At 52.7% G+C, this 18813-nt stretch overlaps 8 protein-coding genes across 8 annotated transcripts; 3 read left to right on the plus strand and 5 right to left on the minus strand.

Annotated features, from left to right (window-relative positions):
• Positions 1–146: 146 nt before the first annotated feature.
• BO85DRAFT_444578 (NmrA/HSCARG family protein) lies at positions 147–1542 on the minus strand. Its single transcript, XM_025659047.1, has 5 exons — positions 1432–1542; positions 1163–1377; positions 942–1095; positions 555–887; positions 147–505 (listed from the first exon to the last, which is right to left on the minus strand). The coding sequence occupies exons 1-5, from the start codon at positions 1472–1474 to the stop codon at positions 252–254; spliced, it is 999 nt and encodes a 332-aa protein (XP_025521205.1). The 5' UTR covers positions 1475–1542; the 3' UTR covers positions 147–251.
• A 1104-nt stretch (positions 1543–2646) lies between these two features.
• BO85DRAFT_20518 (aspartic endopeptidase) lies at positions 2647–4901 on the plus strand. Its single transcript, XM_025654569.1, has one exon. The coding sequence runs from the start codon at positions 3013–3015 to the stop codon at positions 4828–4830; it is 1818 nt and encodes a 605-aa protein (XP_025521206.1). The 5' UTR covers positions 2647–3012; the 3' UTR covers positions 4831–4901.
• A 140-nt stretch (positions 4902–5041) lies between these two features.
• Positions 5042–6748, plus strand: BO85DRAFT_444581 (SDR family oxidoreductase). The gene has a single exon (XM_025659048.1). It carries the CDS (start codon positions 5166–5168, stop codon positions 6348–6350), a length of 1185 nt encoding a protein of 394 aa, XP_025521207.1. The 5' UTR covers positions 5042–5165; the 3' UTR covers positions 6351–6748.
• BO85DRAFT_20549 (FluC/FEX family fluoride channel) lies at positions 6658–8223 on the minus strand. Its single transcript, XM_025654572.1, has one exon. The coding sequence runs from the start codon at positions 8027–8029 to the stop codon at positions 6764–6766; it is 1266 nt and encodes a 421-aa protein (XP_025521208.1). The 5' UTR covers positions 8030–8223; the 3' UTR covers positions 6658–6763.
• A 608-nt stretch (positions 8224–8831) lies between these two features.
• BO85DRAFT_455315 (putative clock controled protein (Ccg-8)) lies at positions 8832–10367 on the minus strand (the record flags this gene model as incomplete). Its single annotated transcript, XM_025661377.1, has 2 exons — positions 8832–10000; positions 10067–10367. 2 exons carry the CDS (start codon positions 10365–10367, stop codon positions 8832–8834), a joined length of 1470 nt encoding a protein of 489 aa, XP_025521209.1.
• A 1575-nt stretch (positions 10368–11942) lies between these two features.
• Positions 11943–13851, plus strand: BO85DRAFT_444583 (acetylornithine transaminase). The gene has a single exon (XM_025659049.1). The coding sequence runs from the start codon at positions 12219–12221 to the stop codon at positions 13641–13643; it is 1425 nt and encodes a 474-aa protein (XP_025521210.1). The 5' UTR covers positions 11943–12218; the 3' UTR covers positions 13644–13851.
• A 496-nt stretch (positions 13852–14347) lies between these two features.
• On the minus strand, positions 14348–15756 carry BO85DRAFT_20566 (uncharacterized protein). The gene has a single exon (XM_025654573.1). The coding sequence runs from the start codon at positions 15684–15686 to the stop codon at positions 14562–14564; it is 1125 nt and encodes a 374-aa protein (XP_025521211.1). The 5' UTR covers positions 15687–15756; the 3' UTR covers positions 14348–14561.
• A 910-nt stretch (positions 15757–16666) lies between these two features.
• BO85DRAFT_444585 (argininosuccinate synthase) lies at positions 16667–18715 on the minus strand. Its single transcript, XM_025659050.1, has 11 exons — positions 18562–18715; positions 18443–18481; positions 18226–18381; positions 17877–18169; positions 17804–17822; positions 17712–17744; positions 17391–17657; positions 17207–17333; positions 17099–17153; positions 16878–17044; positions 16667–16813 (listed from the first exon to the last, which is right to left on the minus strand). The coding sequence occupies exons 1-11, from the start codon at positions 18599–18601 to the stop codon at positions 16756–16758; spliced, it is 1254 nt and encodes a 417-aa protein (XP_025521212.1). The 5' UTR covers positions 18602–18715; the 3' UTR covers positions 16667–16755.
• Positions 18716–18813: the final 98 nt, after the last annotated feature.

An 18813-nucleotide genomic window follows, 5' to 3' on the forward strand; every position in this document is an offset into this window, starting at 1 on the left:
AGCAGACTGAGCGTGGGATGCGAGTGCGCCATTTACTGACCGTTTCCTATCCACTGTTCAGGAGAATAGTATGTGTGTTATGATGCAGTTTTCCCACAGAAAATGCTAGTTTACTGTTATGCCTAGCACTGTGAACCGAGAAAGAATGGAAAGAATCGCTTGTTCTGATATTCGCTATCTTTGATGTTGCACATAAAACGTCTCTCTAGCAAGTTGAAACAGCGCTGCATCTTGTCCCCAATCCTTCCGGTTTACTTGGGTCCGTAGTGCTTGATGAAGTACTTGATCATGGAAATGACCGGCTCCGGCTCAAGACCCTTATCCCGGCGGGCCTCGTCCTTGAGTGACTGGCAGGTTGCGAAGTCGTCGGGGTTGCCGAAGAACCAGCCATTGTTGTTCTGGGTGTATTTGAAGACGTCCTGCAATTCGATGAGGACAGTGTTACCATGGGTTGGGAGGTCATCCGCCGAGGCCATGGGAACGTAGCGAGCTTTCTTCCCCGTGACTGCGACACCAGTCAGCAACTCCCAGAATAAGTCGAATCGGAAACTTACCCTCGGTGAACGTCTTCACCATATCCTCATATGTGAACGCATCACTCACGCACTGAATGGTCTTATTTTTCCACTTCAGCGGGTTTAAAAACATTCCGTGCACCATCTCACCAAAATCGTCCTCAATGGAGACCGTTTGAACCTTGCCTTCGCCGCCTACCAAGGGAGCGTGCCAGGTCAGGTAGCCCTCGTTGTCTGGGAACATAGGGAAGCCACCGAAGGCCTGCGCATACTCTGGAGTGACATAGTTCTCAAAGTACCACCCGGGGAAAGCGCCAATGACGGCGTCGAATTCCTTGAAGGTTCGGGCATACAGCTCACATCGGTGTTTGGCTGTAGGGAGCAAAAGTCAGACGTGGATGCGAAGTAATTCCAAGACGAACATACCATCCATGCCCGGAACGGGCGCGACGCCTTTGGTAAATATCGCAGGAGACTCGCAGGTACTGTAAATGAAGACCTTCACGCCTGCCTTGGCTGCAATCTCGATGAGGCGGTTGCCGAGATCTTCGTCAGTCGGGCCACCGGGTTGCGTTACCGCCTGGAAACTGGCGATCAGCGTGTGGTTCACGGTGTGTGGTATCTTCGTAATCATGAACGCCACTTACTGGGTCATGGTGGTGGGTGTTGAGCCAGAATCCCCAGGCGCCAGACAGGGCATTCTGCATGTCGTTATCGTTGAATCCATCAGCCTTGACCACCTCAGCCCCTAGGCGGGCCAATTCCTTCGCCTTTTCCGACTGGGGGTTGCGAGTTAGTGCCCGGACGGCGAAGTTCTGCTGGCTCTTGAGGAGGGAGAGGGCGACGGACCGCCCCTGGACACCTGGGCGGTGTTAGACTTGTACACATGGCAACTGACGCAGCCAGCCTGACTTACCAGTAGCACCGTAAACCACGATCACTTTTTGCAGAGGAGCCATACTTATAGTCTAACAATGCGAGACAAGGAGGCTGAGATGAAGTAGAATGAGAAATGCTTCGAGATAGACAACCGAAGAGACTTGGCAATGTTGTCAGACGAATTCCTGAGGGGAGGTAGGTATATTTGTATTCATCAAGGGCGCCACCTCGCCAGAACGTCTACCCCTGCGGTGAGACAACTTCGCAAGCCATGGAACTAAATGGGCTGAGCAAGGTAGAGAGGGACTGGCTGCTCGGCTGACCGCGGACGTTCAAGCCAACAGGGCGAATGGTTTCTGCATGTCGCATATGCATCTATGGCAGCGATGCAGCTGCAGCTTTTCCAGTATTCGGCCTCGTCGAGGAGGAAGGATGGTGGGGAGAGTTCGTCTGCATGGTGAGACACTGAGAACTTCGATCAATGGACAGACAATGCCGTGGACATGGTTTGAAAAACCTGTTTTCGAGTCACAATTGATGCGCTTCAGTTCTTGGGAAGACGACGCTCGCAGGCGGATGCAGAGCGAGATTTCCTGTCCACTGGTTCGCTTTTGTAGGTACCGACTTCCTTGAAAGCTTACTGTACGTGTTCAACCATCTGGCCCGGCCGGATAGCATATAATAAGGCATAGTCCTCTGTGTTAAGCTGAAACAAAGTCGAATGTATGCGCCGATTTATGATATGCGAGTTGTACTACTACTCTACCACTGGAGGCGGGGGGGGGGGTCTCAGACACGCTCGATGAGATCATACATCTATTGCTTGTTCCACTAGCCCCTCTGATGCAGTCATTGTATCTTAATGTCCTGCTGTCTGTATTTAGATTGGTACTGATCGGATAGTCATGACCCATGTGTGTGGACAGTGTATATATATAGTCGGAAACCATCTGTTAACCGCTCGGGCCATCAAGCGTTGGGCGCAAGCCGCAGGTATGCCTTATCTAGGTGGTTGAAGCAGGATCAGTCTGGACAGTGGTGGGGACGAGGGGGCAACTAATGAACGTTAACAATGTTCTGGTCCGGTCTACTGATGCCAGTGATGTTCGTCCCCTACATGATACATTCGAATATGGATCGGTCCAGCCGAAAGGGCGCCGGTGTGTCGTAGCATGCTAGTCCTCCGCGTCAGTGCTCAATAAATAGCGGAGGAGAGTAGATAATTGCGAGCTCTCAAGATAGGACTGGGGCCACAGGCGCTTTACTGAGCTAAATAAAAGTGAATTGATAGTTTAAGTAGTCCATAGATAACTGCTATTCCATACTATACCACGTGACTGCATCTATCATCACGTGTAGATACCCGCTCACGTCACTGGCAACCAGGCACCATCAACAACAGATCGCCAAACCCACCAACACTAACCGGCACAGCAACAATATCCGTCTTTTTGACGGATTCACCCGAACGACCCTACGGTGACCACATTAATCACAAAACCATATATCATTCTCGAAAGTCTGCGACACTGAGCCATGGACTAATCCCTTGTTGCATCATCATCTTCACACCATTCTTGCTTTCAACACTAGCAACAAACCCGAGATCTTTGCAGCAATGGACGAGGTCAGCCCCATTGCCGAGCTTCTGGGCCAGGCCATATATCACTTCACACAGATCAAACCTTTGCTACCAACTTACGGTCATTTGCTTGTCTCCGCCCTCTTCCCCATCTACATTGGCGCCCATGCATCCCTGTCGAGACCGTCATCGGCCGCAAAACCCGAGAAGTCAGACGAAGATGGAGACGAATCAGAAGAGGAAGCTGGTGGTATTCAGAAGATGGAGGGACTTGCACCAAGTGACGCATTGATGTTTCCCCTGACAGCTGGTTTAACCCTCGGAGGCTTGTATCTGGTCATCAAGCACATGGGCGCTGAACTTCTGAATAAGATACTTGGCTACTATTTCTCCCAGATGGGTATGCTCTTTGCTATAGCTTTCCTGAAAGACTCCTTCGCTGTCGTGAGATCATTTGTCTTTCCCCGCGAGTACAGCAGCTCTGGCAAAGTTTGGAAGACTAAGTCCACCCAACGCATTTTTGAAAACGCTTCGGAGGATGCCTCTAAATCGGAGTCTTCGGAGGTGGAGATCCGGAACTCTCCCCTTCCTGGGTTCTGGGGGTCAATTCCATTGCCACATACTGCTCGCGCAGCACTTTGGACTTGCCGTGAAATAGTATATTGGCGCGCTAAGCTTAGGATCCATATACATCGCGTTTTCCGCACTGAATGTTGGCTTAGTATCTTGGACATTATCAGCATAGCTGTATCATTCCCTACGATTGGTTACTTCACTTTCGTGTCTAAGCCATGGTGGTTGACTAATTTCCTGGGATTCAGTTTCTGCTATGGTACCCTGCAATTCATGTCGCCATCTACTTTCATCACCGGATCGCTGATCCTAGGATCTCTGTTCTTTTATGACATTTACTTTGTCTATTTCACGCCACTGATGGTAACGGTTGCAAAGACCTTAGACGTCCCGATCAAGCTTCTGTTTCCGCGCCCTGCAGCGCCTGGGGAGGCTCCTGATACTATCTCCCTTGCTATGTTAGGTTTGGGCGACATCATCATTCCCGGCATGATGGTGGGTCTGGCTCTTCGGTTCGATCTTTACTTATACTACAAGCGCAAGGGCCAGCAAAAGGCGCTAGCAGAGGGCAAGGGCTCGGAAATTGTCAAGCCTGTATATCAGTCCGCGCTAGGAGGATGGGGAGAACGTTTCTGGACCCGTTCCGTGGCGCCAAGCAAGCCGCAGCTGGGCCCTCCCTACCACGATGCCCGATCTTTCCCTAAGCCTTATTTCACCGCCAGTCTAGTTGGCTATGTCCTGGGTATGCTTGCGACGTTGATCGTAATGCAGTTATTCGATCATCCTCAGCCTGCGCTCCTGTACCTGGTACCTGGGGTCCTGATCTCTCTGTGGGGGACTGCATTGGTGAGAAAGGAAATCCACGAGATGTGGGAGTTCAGCGATGCGGAAGAAGACGAGGAAGAGGAGCCAACTGCGGATAATAAGGAAGCAAAGGATCCGGCTGAGAGTAGCGGACAAGCATCCATCTTCTCCCGTATCTTCTCCAAGCCCCAAGATGGCCCCTCCACCAATGCTTCCAAGGAGGCTGCGGAGAAACAGGGGTCTGAGGATTCCGCCAAAGATGAGGGCGATACCACGAAGAACTTCGAACTGTTCACTATTTCCTTGTACCATCCTCGGAAGCAACAGCGGCAGTCAGATGAGACCCAGAAATCCACGGAACGTGTTTCGTCCCCGGAGGACGATGAAAATTGGGCCATTGTTGGTGCTGACCGGGATACTGAACCTCCCGCAAAGCGACTGCGTCGGAGTCCCAGATACGCAGCCGACAAGCATTAAGAGGCTAGCCACGACAAATTCATGATCTAGATAAAGTTAGAGTGCAATTTAACTGTTAGATTGTCCCACTATCCATATCTTCAAAGTAGAACTACATAGTAAGTCATTGGTAGACGCACGTGTGACCCCCACGTGACTTCCCCGGACCTGGCAGTGCGGAGTACATCTGAAGTAGTTCGGGAGTCTTAAATCCCCGACAGCTTCACCTCAATTCCAGTCCCAACCCACTCCAGTCACTCCTACATCTCACTCTAATCGGGCATACGCCCCAATCTCACAGCCCAAGCGGCGCGGGCTATAACCCTCCTCTCCTACACCCAACATACAAGACAACAATGGACTTCTACACCTCCCCTCATAACCACACCAAGAACCCCGGATCGGCCGTCTCCCCAACCGCATCCGCAACCACATCGACCCGCGAACCCAAGCTGCAACTCCCCTCGACCACCGACCCCCCGGGGCCCTCGAACCCCCCGAAGCCCCTCGTATGGCTCATCTTCGGCGCAACAGGCCATATGGGCCGGTCACTCGTCAAAACCGCGCTATCGCGAAATGACCTCGTCAGCGCCGTAGGCCGCACCTTCGAAACCACTCCGGCAGCCATGTCGAAGCTCGAAGAAGAACACCCCAACAAATGCCTCGGACTACTCTGCGACGTGCGCGCGCGCCCCACCGTCCAACGCGTCATCGACGCCACGATCGCGCGCTTCGGGCGCATAGACATCATCGCCAATTGCTCCGGGTACGGTGTAATCGGGGCGTGCGAGGACCAAGATGAATACGATATCCGGGATCAGTTCGAGACGAATTTTACAGGCACGCTGAATATGATTCAGTTGTCGTTGCCGCACTTTCGGGAGCGCGGGGCCGGGCGGTACTTGATCTTCAGTTCTACGTCGGGGGCTCTGGGAGTGCCGGGATTGGGGCCGTACTGTGCGAGCAAGTATGCGGTTGAGGGGTTGATGGAGAGTATGCTTTATGAGGTGGATCAGTTTAATATTAAGACGACGCTGGTGGAACCGGGGCATATGAGACGCGATGATGTGGGGGATTTGGTGGGTGGAGAAGAGAGTATCTTTGGCGGTGGTGGGTACGGCGTGGAAGACGAGCAGGATAGTGCTAATAAGTTGGCGCTGGGGTCGCCATTACCGCTCTATGGCCATTTCTTGGTCAAGCCGCCGAGTGAGCCGTATAATACACCTACGGCGCCGGCGGCGCATGCGAAGCGCATGCTCATGTGGTTGGGGGATAAGCAGCCGGCAAGTGCGGTTAAGGCTGCGCATTTGGTATGGCAGTTGGGGCATTGTTCGTATCCACCGTTGAGGTTGATCTTGGGAACATATGCCGTGGAGAGTATTCGGGATCGCTTGAAGTGTATTATCGAGGAGATTGAGGATTGGAAGTATCTCAGTTTTCCGACGGGGGAGCAGCAGGGGCAGCAGCAAGGGCAGGGGAAGGATAAGGGCCCTGCTTCTGTGTCGGGGGGCCGAGAGGGCGATGAGATGGATGTGAAGTGATGATACACATTCAACTGACTACGATCACAATAGCTGATTGAGCAGCGAATCCCGCGATATCAACGCTGCAGGAATAGGGCCACTGCATATCAAGCGCCGCTGGAGTACGGGAACCGGAACTGGATATTGCATTGCAGTCACTCCGCAGCCCTGAAGAGGGACCTGCTCGGATACCCCATGGCGATGCACAGGAACCGCCATCTACAACGATCTCGATGCCCCGGACAGGCAGGCAAACCAGCGCGTGCTGGTAAGGCATAAAGAAGTAGCGCTACACTGGAATGACTCCATGAGTAATGAAACCAAAGACATACTATACATTACACATATATCATCTACACTATACTATATACTATACTATACTACATCATACCATATTATATACATTATTACTACAACCTACATCTACACATCTAACCACAAACCGGCCCATCAAACCCCCTCGTCCACCCCAACGAACCCACAATAACAACCACAAACCCCAACGCAACACCCACACTAACCACCCCATAGACATACGCCGCCCATCTCTTCCTCCCCCCGCCAGCCCCAAGGGCACTCAACTCCGCGACCCAAGTACTAATCGTCGTCGCCGACCCACAAAACCCATCCATAACCCCCTGCAAGACCTGACACGCAGTCAACACACTCCCACCAATCCCCGCGACATGCTGCAAATCAAAACACATAGCCAACACCACCGTTCCAAAGACGTTCACCGCAAAAGTGCCCAACGGAAAACTCGGCACCCTCGCATTGAGCAACAAAGACACATAAAACCGCAGAAAACACCCCAACGGGGCAAACACAATGGCAAACACCGCCCGACCACGCCATACCTCCATCCCACTCCCATCATGTCGATCCGGCGGCCAAATGGCCAGAAACACCGCGCCAAGCCAACATCCCCAACCCAGCACCGCCATAACGGGATCCAAAACCCGTCTCGTGAACCGAAACGGAACCGTAGGAGTGACCCCATCCAACGCGGCAGCAAGATGCGTCCCGAACAACAAAGCACATAGACTCAGCGAAACCGTACTAAGAATAACAGCCACCAGAGCCATGAAACTATACCCCCCATTCCTCGACACAACATTCCCCTCAGAGGAAGGATTGGGCAAATCATTCGTCAACGCGAGGAACACATCGCGAATAAACGACGAGAAGGAGGTAAAACACCCGCAGAAGCCCGTCGTCAGACCGATATACAGCGGGATGGTTTTCTTGACGGTTTTATGTTGCTTTGCCTGCTCGGCGGCATCACTCGTGTTATTATTATTATTATTATTATTACTGGGCTTGCCCCATTCCTCGCGAAACAGTCTCCGATCCTCCTGGAAAAACCCCATCAGCAGGGAGCCGCCGACATTGGCCCAGAGGACGCCGGTGACTATGGGGGCACCCGGGTAGAAGGTTAGGGCTTGCAGGCCGAGACGGGCGAGAGTGCCGAAGATGGCGAAGAAGATTAGGTAGGAGATGGTGTAGAATTGGGTGAGTTTGTGAGAGATGGGGTGGAGGATGGGTTCGGAGGGTTGCGCTTGGGGAGCGGATTCGAGTGGTGGTGAGGGGGGTTTCTCGTCCATGTTGGTGGTGTTGGTCGCGGCGGCGTTTGATGATGCGCTTGGGTCTGAGGGCGCGGGGGCGCCATTGGGGTTAGTGGATGTGGGCAGTGACATGGTAGTGAGGACTGCGATTGTTGTTGGGGTGTTAGCGCATTGCGATGGTGTGGTGTGGTGTAGTGGATTGGTGGTGGTTAGATGGTGTAGAAGTTCTTGTTCTAGTCGAGGGATGAAATGATGGTGTTTATCGGAGATAAAAAGTTGGTTGGTGGATCCCGCTCGGCATTCTTTCCGATGTAACTTGGTACTTTGTGCAGACTATCACTTAGTGTACACTGTGGCCTAGTCAGGGTACTCTACGAGATTCAATTGAATTCGCAATAAGCATGCATACTCGACATCAACTATTCACTAGCACAAACGCGCTCACACTGGGAGTCAGCCGATTCCCGGACCGTTACATCCAACCAAGGGGGCATCGGAGAGCTCCAATTCAAGTCGGTGTATGAGAGGAATAAAGCAGATTTCAAGTCATGAACTTTTCATCACTGGAGCCATCATTGTACTGTGTAGGTTCATAGAAAAAAAGGTGGTATCACAGGGAAGAGAGATGCACCAGGTTGGATTCAGCAAACAATCCAGGTATCCAATTCCAGCCCAACCGCCAGCCAGAGTCAAACAAGAGAAACGCCATACATCCGCCGCACAAGAAAAAGGAAAATAGTGACATGAAGGAGCGGTCAAGCTGCAGATTGCAGAACTAAATGCGATACAGTGACCAATAAGAACAAAGAAACAAATTGTAAAGAAGGGAACCGATCCTGATTTAATAAGTGAAGGACTGTCATTCGTCAGACTGGCTAAATAGCACCAGGTAGTGACCTGCTCGCACGGCGCCGAGCGCTGATAGCAAGCACCACTAAGCCTTCTCCATTCCTGTCATAGAGACATCTTGAGGGGATGGCTCCTGAATTGGGGCCTTGATGTCCGCCGGGTACGGCTCATCCTGCTCTCGGGGTGGAGCCTCGATCGGCGCTTTGCCCTCTGAGCGCTTCCGACCCAATTTCTCACACCAGTGCTCAGCGCTGACCAGTGTGTCATTGACTACACCGCTAACCTGCGACATCATGTCTAAGCCCTCCTGGGCCAAGACGAGGATCCGATGGGCGCTAACGGTGGCGTCGGATGCTGCCGCCATAGAGTCCGGCGGCGGGTTGGAGGTCGACGCGATCTGAAACCGATGCGGCAGTGAGGTCAGATGCCGACGCACCAAGTTCCGCGCATTCTCTGGGAGCGCTCCCCCGGCATATTTGGAGACAATATCCACCACGCGTTTCAGCGTCGCGAGCACATCCGCCTTGACGGCTTGGATCCGATTTGAGAGGAGGGTAGTGCTGGAAGCGTCCTGCTCTGCAGTAGAGTCACCATTCTGCTGTCTCGAGCTATCCCATTCTTTCAGGGCGGCCTTGAGAGCCTCGATCGCTTTGTCCAGCCGTCCGTTCGCCCAGCGTAGCCAGGTCAGACAATATTGCAGGCTCCGGAGCGATTCCTCACTCATGGCCACACCCAGGCCGGATGTCGAGATCATCAGTCGGCTCTGCCATGTGGACGGAGTCTGCCGCGATGGACTGTCTCGATTGATGTCGTCATAATTGGGGGACCTCTGATCATCGTAGGGTGGAGGACCCTCTCCCGGCGACAGCCTCATCGCCAGTTCTGGACCCTTCTCTACGTCGACCTCCGTAGACTGTTGCTCGTTGCTCACCTTACGGCGTTTAGAGCGACTAGACTGGGCGGACGAGGATACCCGACGCTGTAAAGCCCACCGAAGGCCACTTTCCACGCCAGTCTTCCGACCTACAGTGCCAACGGTGTTGGCGACGGGAGAGCCGATGTTGCGCTCGAGGAATTCGGCGCTTGACTTGAAACGAGGGGAATAGGATTTAGAATTGGTATATGCCGACACAGAGCCGTTGATAGCGGACGAGATGAGGGGATGGGTGGAGGTGAGTAGAGATAGCAACGGCTCTGGTTGCTGCTTGGATTCGGGACGATTCATTTGCGACGTTCGCGGCGATTGACCGTAGTCTAATACCATCAACTGTTAAAAACTCAACCGGGACAGGCCAAGGGCAAGGAACGAAAAGGACATACCAGTGCGAAGGCCCTCCAGGGCTTGGGCGGCTTCGATATCATCCATGGATAGTACACTGGTGGCTCGACGTGAACGGTCGTCCGCTACGGTAGAGTGATCGACGTCCATCATGGGGGGAGGAACATGATGAAAAGGGGGATAGGCAGTGGGAGGGGCGGAGTCAGATGAGGAGTCGGTTGTTGAGGGTGAGGCCGTAGATAGCGCTGAAGTATGAGGAGAGCCAGTGGGCGCAGAGACGGCGTCTGGGCGCGCAGAGAGGGAGGTTTTCGGGACCGACCTGCCGTTGGAGCGGTGGTCCATGGCTGCCGGAGGCCCGAAAAAGGAAAGAGGGTAATGGATGGATGGATGGAGCCTGAAATTGGCTCTAGTGGGAGTAAAGGGGGAATGAGAATTGAGGAGTAAGACCGGATGGCAATGGGCGTGGGAGGAGGGACGAAGATCCCTTGTCGGAAGTTGTTCTGGGTTGCGATGGGATAATTGCTTTGCTTTCTGGCTGAGGTTGGGGCACTTTCACGTGCAATCAATCCCGCACTGGGAAATTCTTCCCCCGCGCAGTTTGCTTAGTACTTTTCTTTCTTTCTTTCCTCCACTTACTTACTCCGTCACCAAGTAGTAACATTAGTTGTTGGTCCTGAGGGTTTCAATGATTTATTCCATTCCTTACTGACTACCAGGGTATTACAACATTGTCATACTGTCTTCACATCCACATGTACCTCTTACGATCGATGTCTGTCCGGCACTTGCCAGAGGTTTTTCTCGTCACATGCGCGCGACTCGGGTGTCGGCCGTGGATTTTCACGTTCAGCCCATGAATCATGACTCGTCTCACCATCTGATCGTGGAAACTACTGAATCCAATCCTGCTCGGCGCCTAATTACTCCATTGTCCCAAGCAGCATAAATCAACTAATAACTTTTAACTCTTTTCCGCCTTCACAACCCAATTCGATCGCTTTGACATGTGATGCCGCGTCATATTGCGCCGCCCCACCGCCTGCCTTCCTGGCGCCTTCCACATGACTCCTGCAAGATTTAGTTGACCACTTATCCTGACTCTTTCCATTTCTTGTCCTTGGATTACTCAGCCCTTACCATACACCTGTCGACCATAAGTATTACGGCTGTTATGTCGGCAAGTGATTGATCATTCAAGTGCCAGCCACTGATATGGATCATTACAATTGTCCAACAGTCTCACTCATTCCCTTTTCAGAGTGCTGCATCGCCAACGTCTTGGCACGTGACCACAGACCGTCTTCCGGCCGAGTGAACTCTTAGCCGCGTGATATCATGTGCACAAGTCGCTACGATTATGCTTTGCGTCCGACGTGTATCCCACGCTGAAGCTGGGGGTGCTTTAGATACTGATGCTATGACTGACACATGGAAAGCAGTGATTTCCAGACTTCCCAGGTTTCATCTTCCAGCCAATAATCAGTTATTGATAGAGGTTACAAATTACACATCAGCCCCAGTCCCTAGCCGAATGGAGGACGGGAAAACAGATGGCTTGATCAATAAGATAATCCAGGTTATTAATATCAGATGTTTGGTACTTTTGCAACAGTAGTCCCAGCGGGCCGTGCATCATGTTGAAGACGAAACCAAATTCTTGCCTGAGTGCCAGAGGTCTGGATTGGTGGATTAGTTCTCATAGTCCGTGGGGGTGTTTCAAGTGCATCTGATGCGAAAGTGCCTAGAGTGCGGAGAAAATTGGTTGCGGTTTGGGGGTAAGTTTGTGAGGTGTATTCTCCCATGCCTGACAGTAAATGCGAATAACTGTCTACTTTACTTGTGTCTGGTGTTCAAGGCCAAGCCTAGTCTAGATGAAGACTTGAGAATTCAACTAAGACAACTAATTCTACTGTGTCAATCATAGACCCGCTATGTGACTGTTATCAATCTATCAAAAGCGGAGCATGAGTCACATGGCTGCCAGTCACCTGATCCGGCAGCGCCGATGCCGCATGAGATACAGCAGAAAGTCAACAGTTCCCAATCTTGGGTCTGCACCTTCTTGCTCCCAACGTCAATTCCAGCTGCCTGATCATCTATTGATCTTCAGGTCCCTTCGCTGGTGTCGCCTGTCTTTACCTTTCTTAACCATTATCCATTTTCCCATCTCCCAACCCCAATTCCTTCAATCCAATGGCGTTCGCACGTCTCGCCGCCCGGCGGTTGCCCGTCGCCCGTCGGCTCGTCCCCAGCATTGACTCACTGCCCCAGCAGCGATTCTTCTCCATCTCGCAACATGTGAAGTCTCAGAACAAAGCTGCCGTGCCTAACCCCGATCCTGCTGCTGACTCCGTATCCGTGGCTTTCGTCAATGATCAATCTCCCTACATGTTGCCGACCTACGTGCGGCCGGCGCCGGTCATGGTCAAGGGCCAGGGATGTTACTTGTGGGATATGGAGAACCGGAAATACCTGGACTTGACGGCTGGTATTGCGGTCAACTCTCTGGGACACTGTGACCCCGAGGTGGCCCAGATTATCGCTGAGCAAGCCGAGGTGCTTGTCCACGCCTCGAACCTCTACTACAATGCGTGGACCGGAGCTCTCAGCAAGCTCTTGATCGACGTTACAAAGAAATCCGGTGCCATGCGCGATGCTTCCCAGGTCTTCATCTGCAACTCCGGAACCGAGGCCAACGAGGCCGCCATCAAGTTTTCTCGCAAGGTCGGTCGTTCGCTCGACCCCTCCGGCGCGAAGCACGAAGTCGTCTCCTTCCACAACTCCTTCCATGGCCGCACCATGGGCGCTCTGTCTGCAACCCCGAACCCCAAGTACCAGACTCCCTTCTCTCCCATGCTGCCTGGCTTCAAGTACGGCAACTACAACGATGTGGCTCAGCTCGAGACTCTCGTCACCGAGAAGACTTGTGGTGTGATCGTCGAGCCCATCCAGGGTGAGGGAGGTATCAATGTGGCTACCCCGGAGTTCCTCGTCGCTCTGCGCAAGCGCTGTGACGAGGTTGGTGCCGTTTTGATCTTCGACGAGATCCAGTGCGGTCTCTCCCGGACCGGCTCCTTCTGGGCTCACGCTCACCCATCTCTCGCACCTGCTTCTGGCGAGGCAGCTCACCCCGACATCCTGACTTCTGCCAAGGCCCTGGGTAACGGTATCCCTATTGGTGCCACTATTGTCTCCGAGAAGGCCGTGGCCAAACACATCAAGCCCGGTGACCACGGTACCACCTATGGTGGTAACCCCCTGGTGTGCCGTGTCGCCCACCACATTGTCAACCGTCTGGCGGACCCCGAGCTGCAGAAGTCTGTTGAGACCAAGGGAGACCTGCTTGTGTCTGGATTCAAGGATCTCCAGAAGAAGTACCCCAACGTCATCTCGGAGATCCGCGGACGCGGACTGATCCGTGGTGTCCAGCTCTCCCCGGAGTTTGTCTCCAAGGCCGGCGATTTGGTTGGTGCTGCCCGGGAGCGCGGCATGCTGATCATCACGGCAGGCGAGGGCTGCATCCGCTTCGTTCCTCCTTTGACCATTACCGAGGAGCAGATCAAGTCCGGCCTCAAGATTCTGGAGCAGGCTCTGGAAGCCGTGGTTGCTCAGTCTTAGAGTGGTGCGCGAGTGTCCCTAAAACGATCTACACTAAAAGTTAATTACCGTTTCTCGGTCTGTGCATATATTCTACTTGTGATGTGACATGCTTTATGCTATTGGATCCCGGGACATTTAATATCTGTGTTGTTTCTTATATTGATTGATACCTGCTACATTGGTATATAGACGGCGGGATAATTTAGAATTGACGATGAATTACTCACCATCCCGGTATTGAATACACGTATGAGGGCACCGATATATATTGATCGCGTCCGAACAAGGGTTCTCCACCATGCGTGGCCATGCCGCACCTAGCCCCTCACAAGCTAAGGGACGAGGCCGACTGCAACCTCAAAGGACATACATGTCTCTCACCTACCCACACCAGACTAACCGCTGCTGGCCGGACCTTCCTTAAAAGGAACTACTTGTTACATGGATGTCTTCTCCCCAAGTCTGCATTCTACGCCCTTTTCTATTTAGCTTCAACACCTTGGCTTTGAGACAAGATCAACCTGACAGCTTCTAGACAACATTGCATGTCATATTCTTGTCGTTATTGCGTACGGAGATCGGCTCGCAGGTATCAAATCACTGATATTCCGGCATTTGATGCCTATTATCAATACATCGCCTAAAGCACAACAGGCTTCTGTCACTGCATCTAGTGCTCACTTTGAAAGCCTATCGTTCATTCACTCTACTTCTGATGTATCATCTGAGCTGATTTAATCCATTCAAAGGTAACACTGCATAGGCTACTTAAACATGACACAACTAAGATACATGGAGAACAAATGAGTCGCTGAAAGTAAACACATCCGCCCGGTCATCAACGCGCATTATCCAAGACAACGAAGGAAGAAGCCGAACATATCATAATACAAACGATGCCATAGCTTTGACTGACCACCATTTACACCCAATTCTTTACAACCGATGCATCGCTCCATGAGAGCAGTACATTCCCGCCGCAACAGATCCCATATGGACGGGGCGTCCATTGCTGCACATCGACCAGCTAGTACCCTCAGGGCCACAGATGATAGCCCCATCGACGCAAGGCTTGCCAGGGACGTACCGGGCACTCTCATCATCATCGGCACCAGCAACACTAGCATCGTTCTCAGAGTGGGCAACCGCCGTCGGGACTGTCGCAACGCGCGCAGCCTCGGTTCCGAACGACGAGGCAACCACCTTAGCGGACGAGGATGCCGCGGGTGTACTGCCAACAACGTGAGCAGCAACGTGAGAGGTAGACACAGTCGGCCTGGACGCGGTCGGCTTGGGGGTAGACACAGGGGCATCTTTGACAGAGCCGGAGCTAGAGCCGGAGCTACCACTTGAGCCACTGTTACCGGCATCCAGGAAGGGCGCATCACCAGTGCAAGTAAACCCGGTGTTGGTGCCATTGATACTGCCCTCAACCGAAGGTCCTGGCCGGGGGAAGTTCACATCATAGTTCTCGATAGTCGTGCACTGGCCGGGCCCATTAACATTCGCGATGAAGATCGGCGGCAGCGAACTAAATGCATCTCGCTTCCGCATCTCCTCCACGTCCCTCTTCTTACTACCACCGTCCCCAATAGTAACCTGCGCACAGTTCATATACATCTCCCGGTTCCCGACCTTATTGAACCACGTCCAAGTGAGCAGCGCATCGCCTGTCGGTGCATCTGACGGGATCGTGAACTCGTACGATTCCGTGAGCGGACAACCACCCAGCATGGAGTGAATCACCTGGAAGGATTTCCCTGTGTCGTACGACAGCGAGATCTGGCATGACCCGCCGTCGTGGGTCGCGCTGCCTTGGAGGTCCATCTCATAGGTGCCGCCGGGACTGTAGGTCGCTACGGACCGGAAGGGGTCATTGGCATAGCCTTTGCAGGGGAAGTCACTGCCGCTGGGGTCGAGGGGATTCGTGTATGAGTAGTCTTTCTTGGATTCATCACCATCTGGGTCGAGCGGGCTGCGGATCGGGTAGGGGTTGGACATTTGAATGTGTGCTGAGACGCTTGAGGCCAGAAGGCCGTAGGCGAGGAGAGCGGATTTCATTTTGATGTCTTCACCGTTCAATAGATATTTCAGAAGTTCCTAATCTCGTATATCCAGAGATATATAGGAGATAATTATGTCTCGAGGTAGACAAAGTAAAGACAATTAAAGCATGATGAAGCAGATACGGAAAAAAACACCCACCATCTTTATACCCCCAGCAGCGCCACTATCACCCCCCAACCAGCAACCAAACTCTCCCCAAGGTATGCACACAGCCCACTGATAACTGCCCACTCATCCCCATCCCCCGGGGTGACGATGCATTCCAACATATCCCCCAGGTGAAGAAGCCTTGACATGACCGTCGTCGTACTCGCCGTCGTGGCTCATGGCAACAGCAGCCAAACCTTTCTCCGATCCAACCCTCCCTCTATCTTTATCCCAATTGAAAACTTTTTTTTTTTTTAGGAATGGAATGAAGGGATCCCTCCGTTTCACGTTTTCCGCGGGTTACTAGCTATCAACAGGGCAACAACAATACTAGGTATGTCCGGAATGCTGGCCCCCGTCGGAACTGGCATTCCACACCTCCGATGGATGGATGGATACCCTGTCAGCCGAAAGTCTGTTGACAGGAATTTTTGTCGGTCGGATGGATATAGGAAATGCGATTGGGTAGGTTTTGATCAGGGGGTTTATCAATACTGTGTTGGTAGAGGTACCTGCGTCAGCTGGCGTGGGAAGGTTTGTTAGGATGGGTGGTGAGCAGGGAATCCGGTATGAATGGTATGTCCTGTTTTGTTCTTGAGGGAGGGAGGGGTGAAGGGTGTTGTCGTCGTCCTAGGAACTGGATGAGTGAGTGGACTGGTTGTGTTGGTTGGTAAGTTTAAGGGGGCTCCGATCGTACTAAGTACTATCATCTGGGGAGTGTAATGCGATTGAAGATTGTTGATTGACTTTCTGGGGATATGGCTGGATATTTGGCTTAAAAAGCAGTTACACGTCACGGCTTCGTTGCCTACAGTAATAGTAGTGAATTACCTTAAATATTCCTTTGGTATTATGTGATCTATATTTACTTTTTGTTTCCCCATACACCCATGACTCAATAACGCTCATTCATAATTCATGCACGGCTGAGGGACTCGCCCTCCTCGGCCTTCTGGAGACCGTACTTCTTCAGACTATTTGACGGAAGATGTTAGCTTATCTTTCTCTCTGGGAAACGACAAAGAAGTGTGGTCATACCGGATAGTCTGGATGGCAACGAAGCCGGTGGTGTCGGTGGGCTCAAAGTCGTCCAGGGAGTCCATGGAGGCCTCCTGCTCGGAGTAGAGCTTCTCGGTGCTGGAAGAGCGACCGAGGATGTAGACGTGGCCCTTGTAGCAGCGGAGACGGACCTCGCCGTTGACGCGCTATCAGGTTTGTTAGATAATACCGTTGAGCTATTTGGTTTTATGGACACTTACGCGCTGGGAGAACTTGAGACTGTTCTCGATGAACTCACGCTCAGGGCTGAAGTAGCTGTGGAAGGGTTAGAACAACTGTTGTATAGTCCAAGACTGTGGAACACGTACTATCCGTTGTAGAGCTGGATGGACCAGTTGTGGGTGACGAACTGGTCACGCAGGGCGCGGACCTGGCCGTCCAGGACCAGACCCTCGAGGTCAAGGTGGGCATCGCGGAGGATGGTCATGGCGGGGGCTGCAGCATGTTAGCAAGTCCTAGCTGGAAGTGCAGTGTGGGGTGCAAGACACATACAGTCGTAGCAGCCACGGCTCTTAAGACCGATGAAACGGTTCTCGACAATGTCAATACGGCCAACACCGTGGGTGAAACCGATCTTGTTGAGGGTGTAGAAAAGCTCAACGGGGTCGGTGTACTCCTTCTCGGGAGTGACAAGCTTGGTGGGAACACCCTGCTCGAAGTGGATGGTGAGGTCGGTGGGCTCGTTGGGAGCGGTCATAGGGTCGGCGGTCATGGTCCACATGTCAGCGGGGGGAGTGTGGTTGGGGTCCTCCAGGACACCTATTGACTGGTCAGTAAATTGATAAGTAAACTACTGCCAATGGTTCAACTTACCAGCCTCGTAACTGCAGTGGGCGGAGTTGGCGTCTATACCAATAATTAGTACACTTGAGAGCAATTACGCGCGGAAGAGCAATTTGACGAACCCATGGACCAGGGCTTGGCCTATATCATACTGTATTAGCCTGTATTCGCGCAATCTGTATAGACACCACTCACCTTGGTGGAAGTAACGGGGATGCCGGTCTGGGCGGCGTAGTCAAGCAGATCGTTGCGACCAGCGAAACGCTTGAAGAACTTAGGGTCACGCCAGGGGGCAATGACCTTGATGGAGGGCTGGATGGCGTAGAAGGCGAGTTCGAAACGGACCTGGTCGTTACCCTTGCCGGTGGCACCGTGGGAGACGAACTGGCAGCCTTCACGTTGAGCAGCGCGCATCTGAGCGCGGGCAATCACAGGGCGAGCCAAGCTGGTACCGAGAAGGTAGCGACCCTCGTAGATGGCATTGCACTCTGCGATGAGAGATTAGCGGACTGATCGGGGCACGTAGCCGGATTAGCAGTCTTACGGATGGCGGGGAAGCAAAGCTCGGTGATGAATTCACGGCGCAAGTCCTCGATGATCATCTTCTTCGCACCGATCTTGAGAGCCTTGGCCTCGACAGCGGCCCAGTCCTCCTCCTGGCCGACATTGCCGAGGAAGCAGACGACATCGTAGCCCTCCTCTGTGAGCAATTGTTAGTCGAGCCGATGGATATTTGACCGGAAATAGGGAGGAAAATGTACCGATAAGCCAGCGCAGAATGCAGCTGGTGTCAAGACCGCCTGCAATGGAAATTGTCAAGTTAGTGCACCGAGCCTTATCAAGACCGCAATATTGCGGGGTCGGGCGGGCGAGAACATACCGGAGTAGGCCAGACAGACACGGGGCTTTTCAGAGGCCATTGTGATTGTGTGAAGGGAATTGGTAGGGGAAATCGAATAGACCGGCGGGAGAAGAGGTTGTTGGGCAGCAAAGAAGGATGAAAGAAGAGACTTGGGAAAGAAAAAAGATCGCTGTGGAAGATCAGTTTTCGCGATGGCTCATTCAGGCGGTCGATGCAGGTCGTTGACTCATCCGGAGTCGGAGCTAGTGCCTTACGTAACGATTTTATCGA

The sequence above is a fragment of the Aspergillus piperis genome (genome assembly GCF_003184755.1).
Source record: "Aspergillus piperis CBS 112811 unplaced genomic scaffold BO85scaffold_1, whole genome shotgun sequence".
Classification (NCBI taxonomy): Eukaryota; Fungi; Ascomycota; class Eurotiomycetes; order Eurotiales; family Aspergillaceae; genus Aspergillus; species Aspergillus piperis.